Source organism: Siphateles boraxobius, unplaced genomic scaffold (genome assembly GCF_051911475.1).
Source record: "Siphateles boraxobius isolate OS27281-9 unplaced genomic scaffold, OSU_SipBor_1 29, whole genome shotgun sequence".
NCBI classification, from domain to species: Eukaryota; Metazoa; Chordata; class Actinopteri; order Cypriniformes; family Leuciscidae; genus Siphateles; species Siphateles boraxobius.
Window position 1 is genome coordinate 20,791,559 of NW_027508908.1, and position 12,124 is coordinate 20,803,682.

The window sequence follows — 12,124 nt, forward strand, 5'->3', positions numbered from 1 at the left end:
TCACATGATCCTTCAGAAATCAGTATAATATGATGATGTGATGCTCAAGAAATATTTATGATTATTATCAATGTTGAAAACAGTTGTGTACCTTTTTTTTTAGAATTCTTTGATGAACAAAGTTAAAAACAACAGCATTTATTTGAAATAGCATCTTTTGTAACATTATAAATGTCTTTACTGTCACTTTTTATCAATTTAATTCCTCCTTGATGAATAAAAGTATTGATCCATTTGATTTATTTCCCCCAAAAAATAAAATAAAAATTCTTTCTGACCCCAAAGTTTTGAACGGTAGTGTTTAACGTTACAAAAGATAATTTTTCAGATAAATGCTGTTCTTTTGAACTTTCTATTCATCAAATAATCCTGAAATAAAAATGTAAATAACTGTTTTCAACATTGATGATAATGAAAAATGTTTATTGAGCAACAATTCATCATATTATACTGATTTCTGAAGGATCATGTGACACTGAAGACTGGAGTAATGATGCTGAAAATTCAGCTTTGATCACATGAATAAATTAAACTTTACTATATATTTACATAGAAAACAGCTGATTTACATTGAAATATTATTTCACGATATTACTGGGTTTGTTTTGTATTTTTAATCAAATAAATGCAGCCTTTGTGAGCATAAGTGACTTCTTTTAAAAACATTAAAAATCATACCGACCCCAAACTTTTGAACGGCAGTGTGTGTGTGTGTATATGTATGTATGTATGTATGTATATTTATGTATATTTATATATATATATGTATATATATGTATATTTGTGTGTGTGAGAGTGAAAAATCAAAAATGTATTCCCAGAATCGTGCAGCCCTATAGTTTGTCTTGATATCAACATGTTTACAGGTGTTTATTTATTTATTTTTTTAGAAAGAGACCAGATGCCACTGGATGAGTCCTGCTGACTTTAACATTCACATGAGTCTCTGTACATGAACATGGTAAAATGAAAAGTCAAACCCCTTGGACATGACAGGTATGTAGGCTACTATGTTTCAGGAATGGCACAAAGGTGTGTGACTGTTTAAGTCTTTGTCTTTAGATCAGTGTGTTTACTAATGTGCTTTTTGTCCTTTGTTTTGTATCTTTGGATTATGTTGTGTTGTAAATAAATCCAGACAATCTAAAAGCCATTCTTTTTTTAATTTCTCCTTATTCTTTGTGCAAGGCTCCTCATAATGATCGGGCCTGATAGCACCTGATATGGCCATTAGGGGAGGGTCTTTGTCTTTCTCAGGTATAAAATGCATTCATATCAATGAGAGATTCACGCCTCCTCGCAAAAAGCTTTCTCACACAAAACACGTCATACAAATTTTAAATCAATATATTGTCTTATCTAAATGAGTATGCAGGATGATTTTCACATAGTTTTGGAGCAAATATTCTAGGCTACGTGACACAATTTTCAAAAGTCTTGTGAAGAAATAATCACTATGGGTTTTATGACCTTATTTCATTTTCACAAACCATAAACAAATTTCATAAACATTATTATCTTAAAAATACAAACATGTACATACATGTTGCTCATAGGGCTGTGTATTGGCAAGAATCTGGCGATACGATACGTATCACGATACATGGGTCACGATTCAATATATCGCGATATATTCCGATACTGTTCATAATGCGATATATTGCGATTTTTTTTTTTAAAGTAGGACTATCATTTTAGAAAAAAGTATTATTTGAAAAAAGACATGATGTGCATAAAAGTCAAACAAGTTTACTTTAGGTAAACAACAATTCAGTACAAGCAAAATCAAACTGCCAGTTTGGGACTGTGCTCACAGGTTCTTGGTGAACACATTTTTATATGCTCAAGTAAGCCATAATAAAATAAAATAAATACAGACCCTGTAACAATACATAAAAAAAGAAATCTGAAAAATCACACAATCTCAAAAAAGAAAAGACATTGTTATGTCAATTAAAAAAAGTGCTTGCACTATTCCTAGTACACAACATGTACCCTAGTACATCCAACATGTTTTGTGTTGCAAAAACACTAACACGATTCCTAAAGGAAACATTGAAGAACTTAATGTAAATTGTCAGAAAATACACAGCCCCTGACTGCAATGCATATGCATAACAGGCTAATGCATAACAAAGGCTAATGCATAACATAAGGTGCAATCTGAGGTGCAGGATCCAACACATAACACTTAGTGTTATAAAAACACGATTCCTAAAGGAAACATTTAGGAATGTAACACTAATTATTAAATCAATGAAAAGGGAAGCTTATTTAATCTTAAGGTTTTTGTGGAGGAAAACCAGCTGATCAACATGCTCAGGCTTTAAGACACTTCTCTGTGCATTAACAATATCTCCCGCGGAGGAGAAAACTCTCTCCGAAGGGACACTTGTACCGGGAATGCAAAGAAAGCGCTTTGCTACTTTGGATAGGTGAGGGTACTCGTGCTCATGGAACTTCCACCAACTGAGAGGATTCTCTGGAAGTGGCAAAGGGGGTTCTTCCCTAAAACGTTGAACTTCAGCTTTTGCAGTGTAATGTGCAGATTTTGGCGTTGCATTATTTTTGGTAGAGGCAAAAGTAGGTCCAAGCAAGTCTGCCAAAGCACATGAGCTCCTTGGTCTCTTGTTGGGGGACTGGGTGGATACAGGGCCATTTGGCTGATCAACCTCCTCTGACCGACCAGTTTCCTCCATTGGACTTTCTACCTCCCCTTGCTGCTGAAAACATCAAATCAAACTAGTATTAGTTTACAGTAAATTTATGTACACCAACACTAAATCGTATCTTAGCCCAAATTCCTATTTTTTATTTGTGATTCTTTATTTAAACATTTTTAAATGTACAAATGTACAACAAAGCCCAAGATCCACGCATAATCATAAAATATTGAGATGAAACTTAATAAATTAAAATGAAATAATAAATAAAGTGATAAAATAAAACTATGATCAAAATTCATCCTATTTTTGTACATAGATTCAAGTCCAATTAAATGGAGATTATATTACTATTTATTTACACTTTAGGCCTTATGCGATCATATATTATTTCCTAATAATATTTAATAATATTTAAACATAATATTTTCCTTTGTGTGTATTTGATGTATTTATTTTTACTTACATTCTGTTGCTTGGTGAGGTCATCCACCACAGCATCAGTTATTTTGAAGTAGACATCATTGGCCTCTGCCTCGGAGAGAAAGGGTAGATCCTTAAACCTAGGATCAAGAGCTGATGCCATTCGCAGTGTATCCTGTTCATCAGCATATCTCTTTCCCAGATCTTTTGCTATAGCAGCCTTGATACTCTTCACGGTTTGTGTGTCATCCAGGTGTTCTTCTGTGCCTATGACAAGCTTTGCATAAAGTGGTGCAATGAGGGAAACAGTAGGCATGCTCTCCTCTGACATCACTAAGGTAGCATCCTTCATGGGCTTGAGTGCCTTGAGTACTGCTTCAGCACATGTGATGTCAGCATCAGTCAGTGTGAATATATCCTTCTCACTCTTGCGGACCTCTGTTGAAAGGAGTGCTGCACAGATGGCTGGCTGCTGCTCTAAAAATCTGTCCACCATATCATACGAGCTGTTCCACCTTGTAACAACGTCTGTGATTAGTCTGTGCTTTGGTAGCTTGAGCAGGTCCTGATTTTGTTTAAGCTGGTGGCTAGCTATGGTGCTGCGTCTGAAAAATGCAGTGACGCGTCTGACCCTGCCGAGTAGTCGATCCACTGATGGCACTTTCAGCGCTTTCTGTGAGGCGAGGTTAAGACTGTGTGCAAAACACCGTATGTGGCTCATGTCGGCAAGTTCAGCTGCCACATGCATATTAGCGGCATTATCCGTAACTAAGACGGGATCTTTTATGTCCAGACGCCACTCAGCAACGGCCTCTTTCAGTACGGCAGCGATGTTTTCTCCGGTATGGCTGTCGTACATCGCTCTCGTCTGCAGTACACAGGATTCCAGCTTCCATTCGTCAGTTATGTGATGAACCGTAATAGTCACATATGACTCAGTCGCCCTAGACGTCCAAGCGTCACATGTCAAGGCAACCTTCTCAGCTAAAGCTAGACATTCCAGCACGTTTGTTTTAACCTCCTTGTAAAGATTGGGCACAGCGATATCAGTGATGTGTTGCCGGGACGGTATAGTGTAACGAGGCTCCATTGTTTGCACCATATAACGGAAACCTTCGTTTTCAACCACACTGAGCGGACGCATGTCTTTACAAATGAAATAAACTACCGACTGGGTTATTTTGGTTGCACGAGTTGAAGTCGTTGGTAATTTTTGCGTCTGAACTTGAGCAAGGGTGAGTTGTGAGGGGTCGACTCGTTTAGCTTGCTGTTCGCCTAACTGAGTGTCTGAATGGTGTCTTGCTATATGTGCCCTCAAATTCGTGGTATTACCAGAGTACTTAATCTTTCCCAGACACAGTTTACAAACCGCATGGTTCTTGTCGATATCTGTAGAGCCCTCTTTACTCTGGAAACCAAAATAATTCCACACTTCAGCACGGAATGCAGCAGGAGCCGGTCTTACGCGGGGTTCAGCCATAGCTATGTTTTTAGCTTTTAGCAAAAAGTTAGACGCGGTTAGGCGAGAGACTAGTGGTGCGTCTCAGCATAGCCATCTAGTGGTAGGGATTTTAAACACAACATAAACTTGAACCATGAATATTTTTGCACGTAAACTAAAAAAAAAAAATCGATATTGCGTTTTTGAAAATCGATACAGTATTGCCAAGTAAAATATCGCGATACTTAAGTGTATCGATTTTTTCTTACACCCCTAGTTGCTCACATATTACGGTAGCCCCGTTTGTGCTATATAGGATGAATTTACACCTTTGCCATTAACATGTTTATAAATAACTGAAAAAAGCACAAATGTCAGAGCATGTCAGAACACCTCCAGGACCCAGAAAACACCTCAGACCCCAGAGGGTTAAGGGTCTTTGTCTTCCAGGTATGAAACACATCAATATTCATGATCGATTACACCCTCCCTGCATATGCCTTCCTGATACAAATTTTCTATCATCTATCAAATTTGTCATACAAATTTTAAATTAATATATTGTTTATGTGAATGATGTTTTCCACATCATTTTGAAGCAAAAAATCAAAAGTCTTGAAGAAATAGTCAGTTTGGGTTTTATGGCCTTATTACAATGTTTTTTTTAACAAACCACGCATGAACAATTTTCGAAGAGAGGCGAAGGGCCAAGAAAAACTCTCTGCCATTCAAGAGAGTGACCCCTTATCTACCTCTACCTGCAGCAGGACCAGCTGCCTGCATGGGGCTCCTAAGGCCGGAGGCCCCAGTATGATGACTCTCGCATGAGAGGAGACCTGAAAATATAACCTTATAAACACTCTGTCAAGCTCTAGAGAGTGGAGGCCTCAACAGATAACTCTTTGGAGTGAGAGGAAGCCTAACCACTCCACTAACCCCACAGGGAGGCTTACCTGCTACCTGTGCTTATCACTACTCCAATTATTAGTCAATTTCAGATATGGGCAACCGGAGACTCAGTGAACAAAGTAACGAGTCCCTATAGCAATTGAAAAAAATATGTTTTTTTGGGAACAGCCTGGCTACGTTCGTTTTAACTGGAGGAGGCACCTAATGCCAACTACTTTGTCAACTGCACTGTGAGGCTATAAGGGGATGTTTCTCACTACAATCGGATGGTTAGGTTGGTCACACAAAAAGGCCTGAGCCAGACCGTCAGAATGGATTATCATCATCGGTCCAACTCGTTGGGCCTGATGTTTATCGGCGATGTTTCAGTGATCAGTCACGCTGAGGCACTTAGCACTTGACGAAGTGCGTCAAGTGCTCCCCATAGCACTTGACGAAGTGCGAGTTCACTTTCAAAAGGGAACTACAAACTTTTACATACATGCTGCTCACATATTATTGTAGCAGAGTTTGTGCTGAGTAAATACAGTGTAATCAGACTTTAGCCATGAAAATGTTACAAGTAACAGAAATAAGCACAAATGTCAGGGCATGTCAAAACACCTCCAGTGCACAGAAAACACCTCAGACCCCAGTGGGTTAATGATGTATAGTTTATCAAGTTGATTGCATTTTATTTTTTAATAATAATAATTTGTTACATTTATATAGCGCTTTTTCTGGGACCTCAAAGCGCTTTACATAGAAGGGGGAATCTCCTCAACCACCACCAATGTGCAGCATCCACCTGGATGATGCGACGGCAGCCATATTGCGCCAGAACGCCCACCACACACCAGCTTATTGGGGGTGAGGAGACAGTGATGAAGCCAATCAGTATATGGGGATGATTAGGAGGCCATGATGGACAGAGGCCAAGGGGCAAATTTGGCCCAAAAATTTTTTGTGGGTTTTTTTATGACCACAGAGAGTCAGGATCTCGTTTTAATGGACCTCGGATGATACATAGTTTTTTACATTAAAACTAAGAATAACTTAACTAGCGTAAACAAAGAACACTTCATTGCGCCAGCGTCCTTCTGCTAGTTAACAGGTTAAATCTCTGATGACTCATTGAGAGCAATTCACCTTTAATCATCAGGCTGGTGATGTCTGACAAACAATGATGATCTGATGTTTCACTCATAATTACCGCAGCCATAAAACAAACAAATACACAAGAATCATCAGCAACACTTGAAATGTCTTAGAAATTTACTGCAGAGCTAATATTGTATGCAATTAAATATTAGTGTCACTGTCACTTGATGGTAGATTGGGTGAAGAAGCTGTCTGCGATCAAAATATTAATTTTAAAGATATTGAAAATGATAGTTGAGAATATGTTTGAGATTGCAAACTACCTATTATGTTACCAAAGTGTTACCAAAAATCCTTACTGACCCCAAAACTTTGAACTGAACGGTATCTTTGCAAACCAGCAAAAAATTAAAAAATAAAAATAATACTAATAATAAGCACAGGTTCAAAAGAAATCCCAGAAGTTCTAAAGACAGCAGTTTGAAGCAGAACAGCAGAGTGCTGGTGTAATAGCACTGATAAGGAGTGAGGAGACCGGAAGATCGATGGGGGAAAGCTGACAGGACTGAATATGTGCAGATGAAAACAGATAAAGGTCTCCCACTGCCCAAAGCCTCAACCTATTCTTGAGCTCTTGCATTGATCTCATGGAAAGAAAAATGTGTGTGTGTGTGTGTGTGTGTGTGTGTGTGTGTGAGTGTGTTTGAAACAGCTACAAAAGGCTCTGAGCTGGAAGAGCCATTGGAAAGCAAATTTGCTGTTCAGCTTCTACAGTATTTCCATCAATCTAAATATAAGGGTCAAGAGCATATTGTGTGAAAGATCGTGTAATTTTAAAACATTTTAAAAGCTGCATCTGTAGATGCTACTGTAGGGAATTGTTCATATTTACCGTGAAACATTTAGCATGTCCTCCATTATGAATAAATGAACATAGCGATCCAACAATATATTTGTTTATTCACACAATTATATAAGTGTAATAATAAAAGTGGAATGATGCATTATCCTTATAAATGTTGACCTATAAATAATTGTAATTTGATTATCTGATTCAGATAATCTGAATTAGAATTAGAATATAACAGCGAAACACCATCAATTGAAGTATATGAATCCATTTATAAAGGCTTAATATAATGCAATTACAGTACATTGGATTTTATGAACTATAGCAAATACACAAACTACATTTTCTAAACTATAACCCTGAAATGTTAACAATTCCAAGATGGCTGATCTGTTGATATATCTGGAGCAGTCGAATGCAGAATCTGCTCAAATGTCTATGTGAGTATGTCAACAGTTTCTGCACAAATAAGAACCATGGGATTTTGAGCTTGAGCCTGCAATCCTATTGTCAAATCAGAAGGTTTCAAGTCTTTCCAAACAAATCCCACATACCCAACAGAACAATAATATCTCAATCTCATACATGCCACAATTACTGGAACACAGCGACGCATGCCTGATGGCTGGAGTGGCTGCCATTCAAGACTAGGCACACATTAAACAGCCCAGTTGTAAAAACTAACTGAAGGAGCTGTAAAAAAAGTATCTGCTTACCTGTAGGATGCGCTGAATGATGGCAGGTGGGGCAATAAAACTGGACATGCTGTTTAAGACTTTCATAGTGAGCTCTTTTAGCGCTGAGGAAAGAAAGAAACAATTGGGATTGCCTGAGCCATTTTTTACCCCATATATATATATATATATATATATATATATACATACACATATTTATTAACCCATATAACATTTATTTTCTTTTTTTATCACTTATAAATGCACAGTACTCAAATGCATCTAGGATTTGGAATTTTCTACTTGTAAATACGAATACACTTGACAATTTATGTGCTTGGAAATTGTAAACGCAATATATCCGACTCAACTTGAATTCTGGCTGCATAAATCTTATTTGATCTATAGACAACTATAGTTTCTATTGTTTTTTATTTTTTTAAAGAGCATCCTTATCATTTTTAGAAGTAAAGCAAGAAATACTTAAAAATTATTTGGGGCATTGGAGTTGATTTGGGGCACAGAGGTTGAGGACCACTGCTATACTGTAGAAGATACAAAACTAGTGCTTGTGTGTTTGTCTCACCGTCTGAAGTGTGTTTGGCATCGGCACCTTTGAGTAGTTTCTGTGGTGACATCATCCCCTCGAGGAGAGGAAACCACAGAGCCTGAGAGTGACAGGAGATTTATGTACACACACAAAGTGAGAGCGGAGACATGTAAAACCGTGAATAAGATCATCAATACATCATCCTGTTCATGAAAAACAACACAGGTTGTTGGGACTGCACACATACCTCTCTCTGCTGACGGTTGAGACCGTGCGAGCTCCTCTGACACAAGGCAATGATGTCATGCAGAGCTTCATCCACTATTTGTAACAGACTCTGCACTTCATTGCGTGTCTCCTCCTCCTCATCGTCGGGCTTGTCTGCCTCTGAGCCTTTTAGGGCAAGTTTGTGCAGTTTGCCCTTCAGGGTCTGAGAAGCAGAGATCAACAGATCAATAGCGCATTTCCACCTGCCCTTTCTGTCTCACCAGGGAAATTTAAGACACTGTTCTCTGAAACAACATCTAAATTCACTTTATGAGTAAATCCATTCGGCAGACTTCCAGATTTTTTGCTAAATCTAAATCCTGGTGATTCTGCCACGGCTAGCATTACATTAGTACAATAACAATATTTCAAACATTTTCAGTTAAACTGAAAGCTGATATCATACTTTTAAGGTGAGGTCACATTTATTGTTTGTGGCGACCAGGACAAGGTCGAGGGCCGTGGGAGAACGGTGCATTGCTCATCAGTAATCACGTCGTTCTCCCACGGCCCTTGACCTCGTCCTGGTCACCACACTGTTGTTCTGCCATTTTTACAGGCATAATCCAGTCAAGGAATCTGCATAATCTGGAATTTTATGTGAGGGCAAAGTTTTCCCAGGATTCCCAGCAAGCAGATTTCACAGGATTCACCACATAGCTGCTCGATGTGATCAATGATTTTTGTGTGAGCTATGATTCATACATCATTACACTATTGACAATAGACAATGGACCTTTATTCTTGTGAAATGGTAGCAAAATTTGCAAGTGTGACAGCACATTTACACTATAAATCCAACAGAAGATGACAACTTTCATCTACATTTACTTAAGACAAACTGTTTACTTCAATACCTCGCATTTTGAACAAAAGAGCATTTGATGTGTTTCATCTCGTGGACATTACCAGGAAGTGAGATAACTCATCGCAGAGTGTGCATGCACATACACATTGCGTTCAAAAGCAGTTGGCGGAGTAGTGGTAATTTAGACATTAGTCTAAGGTCATACATTATGGTGAATCCCAATGGAAAAATTGAGACTGGTGACTACATCATGGTGACATCTGTTGCAAAGTATTTTAATGTAATTAGATGCTCTGATAGAATTTTCCAGTAGCAGCAGTGAAATTATGCAATACAACGGAATTATGGCCAGTCTTGGTCTTCATTAAACATCTATTTGTAAACATCCTGTCCTTAATGTTTAAGGTCCAGTAATAAGAGCTGCTGACTGCACCACTCTCTTTAGCACTTTATACTTCGGGGCAGTGCAGTTCCCACACTATGCTCTGATATGCCTAGTCAGGATACTTATAATAGTGCACTTACAGATGCTGACCAGGATGTGATGGCATGCCAACAAACTCTAATTTGTGGTGAAAATCCGCTGACATGCTCTTTATTCTTCTTTTTTTACCTCAGTGCTGGTGTGACAAGATCAGACTAACTTCTCTGTGATAGTTATTTTCAGACACTGCTGACCCTCTTGACTCAAGTTTCCATCGATGCAAAGGTGTATGGTCAGTAGAGATACTCAATTCAAAATTGACTTCAGTAAAAGTATAAAGTACACGTTCCTAGGGCGTTTTCACACCTGAAAGTCTGCATCAAGGTCCGAACCAAAGTTCTCTCATCTCTCTTTCACAAGAGTTGGATTAAACCACTCAACTCATCTGGATTTGTTTTACGATGCCTTTAGCATGACCTTTTTTGGATCTTTTAAGTTTTGGTGACCTGGATATTAAATGGAGGTCTCATTAAAAATATATTCTGTTTTGAACATTAAGTCAAGTCTTAAGGGGTTGGAACAACATTAGGGTGAGTAAATGATGACAGAATTTAAATTTTTTTTGTGAACTATCTCTTTGAGGGTTAAATGCAAGAATGCGTCATATGTAAAAGACCTGTTCAATGTAATCCTGATAAAAATGTGGTGCATTTGTCAGACGCAGAGTCCCTGAGCATGCTCTGACTGCCTGTGCTCGCAGTGTTATAGCAAATTTCCAAGTAAAAATAATTTAGATGGATTTATAATAATATAATTGTATAATTATAATCATCATCATCCATATACTAAAAAGTTATTTAATGCATAAAATTGCTGGTCTTAACAAATCACGTAAATAATATATTTTGGATTCAAACTGGAAAATGTTACTGAAAGACAATGAGTTTGCAGCTTTGCAGGCAAAATAATTACTGCTATTTCCTCCATTATGATTAAAATGTGAAAAACACAACAACAACAAAAACATCTAGTTGTTAAAAATTCAAATGTATTTTATATGTTATTGTATTTCAGTGATAATGGAGCAAATGCCATTCAAAGCAGCCAATAAGCATTTTAAGCTAACATGGATCCACTTGCCCAGTTTTGGGGTTTGCTACAGGCCGCTAGTGTGGTGTGATGAACTCAAACCTGTAGCAGCACTTCAAAAGCTCCCTGTACATCTCCCTTCCTCTCCAGCAGGAAGGCTGTGGCCTCATGCAGCTTGTGTTTCTCTGTGATCTGTGATTAGACAAGACAGAGATAAGACAGGCAATTGTGTTGAAGTCGAATTGTCAGGATTATCAAGACAAATGATCCAGTCCGAGCCGCCCACAGCACGAACAGACTCAGATTGCGAAAGTGTGTTTAGGTGAGACTGTTTGTTACTGAAAAAACATTTCCACAACGAAACATTCAAAAACATTTTGGAACTAAAGGGGGTTATGCAGAAGGCAGAAAAACAAAAACAGGAATCCATGAATACAGTTCAATCCATGAATACAAAAACAGGGCAGGTATGAGAGTGCACAGAGAAAAACGACAATACAGACCGACAGAAACACAGCAGTAAGCAGATGGGTCTAGATATGGAGACATATACAAAGAGCAGTGAAACAAGTATAAGGCGAGATGGCAGGATTTTAGAGATGCTTTATATGTGTGCGTGTGTGCAAGCTGTCAGTTCAAATATTAAGCAGGTGCCACCCAGCCTCTGTAACGGTATTGATTCTCTCTTCTGCCTCTGTCTGTCTCAGCGCTTAAGAATGGCAGATATCTTCCCACCCTCCATTATTCATTTATTCGTTCGTTCCTCCAGGCATCTTTCTCCCTGAGCCTGTCAGCTGGCACCCTAATTACATCAGATTGGCAAGCAACCTTTACTCACTCGATCAGTAGTTTCATGTTGATTGATTAGATAGTGTGTGGTCTACTAATCGCCAACCTGCCCTGCCAAACCTGTAATTTGAGCGGTGAATTCAGTAACCATCTGTAT

At 38.2% G+C, this 12,124-nt stretch overlaps 2 protein-coding genes across 2 annotated transcripts in view; both read right to left on the reverse strand.

Moving 5' to 3' along the window:
* The window catches only part of vps8 (VPS8 subunit of CORVET complex), a 138,627-nt gene that overhangs the window by 48,928 nt on the left and 77,575 nt on the right, over window positions 1-12,124 (reverse strand). The window contains exons 36-39 of the mRNA XM_077246890.1: window positions 11,281-11,370; window positions 8,838-9,020; window positions 8,627-8,708; window positions 8,083-8,165 (exon numbers count right to left, since the gene is read on the reverse strand). Coding sequence (XP_077103005.1) covers window positions 8,083-8,165; window positions 8,627-8,708; window positions 8,838-9,020; window positions 11,281-11,370 — 438 coding nt within the window. The remainder of the gene's footprint in view (window positions 1-8,082; window positions 8,166-8,626; window positions 8,709-8,837; window positions 9,021-11,280; window positions 11,371-12,124) is intronic.
* Window positions 1,145-5,767, reverse strand: LOC143753957 (E3 SUMO-protein ligase ZBED1-like). The gene is made up of 2 exons (XM_077246893.1): window positions 3,130-5,767; window positions 1,145-2,720 (listed from the first exon to the last, which is right to left on the reverse strand). Exons 1-2 carry the CDS (start codon window positions 4,564-4,566, stop codon window positions 2,271-2,273), a joined length of 1,887 nt encoding a protein of 628 aa, XP_077103008.1. The 5' UTR covers window positions 4,567-5,767; the 3' UTR covers window positions 1,145-2,270.

Excerpts from the sequence above, each read along its gene's own strand:
- LOC143753957 (XM_077246893.1), bottom strand. The coding sequence starts at position 4,566 with ATGGCTGAACCCCGCGTAAGACCGGCTCCTGCTGCATTCCGTGCTGAA. Across the intron at positions 2,721-3,129 it reads ACCTCACCAAGCAACAGAAT|CAAGGGGAGGTAGAAAGTCC; the intron begins GTAAGTAAAAAT and ends TGTTTTCAGCAG.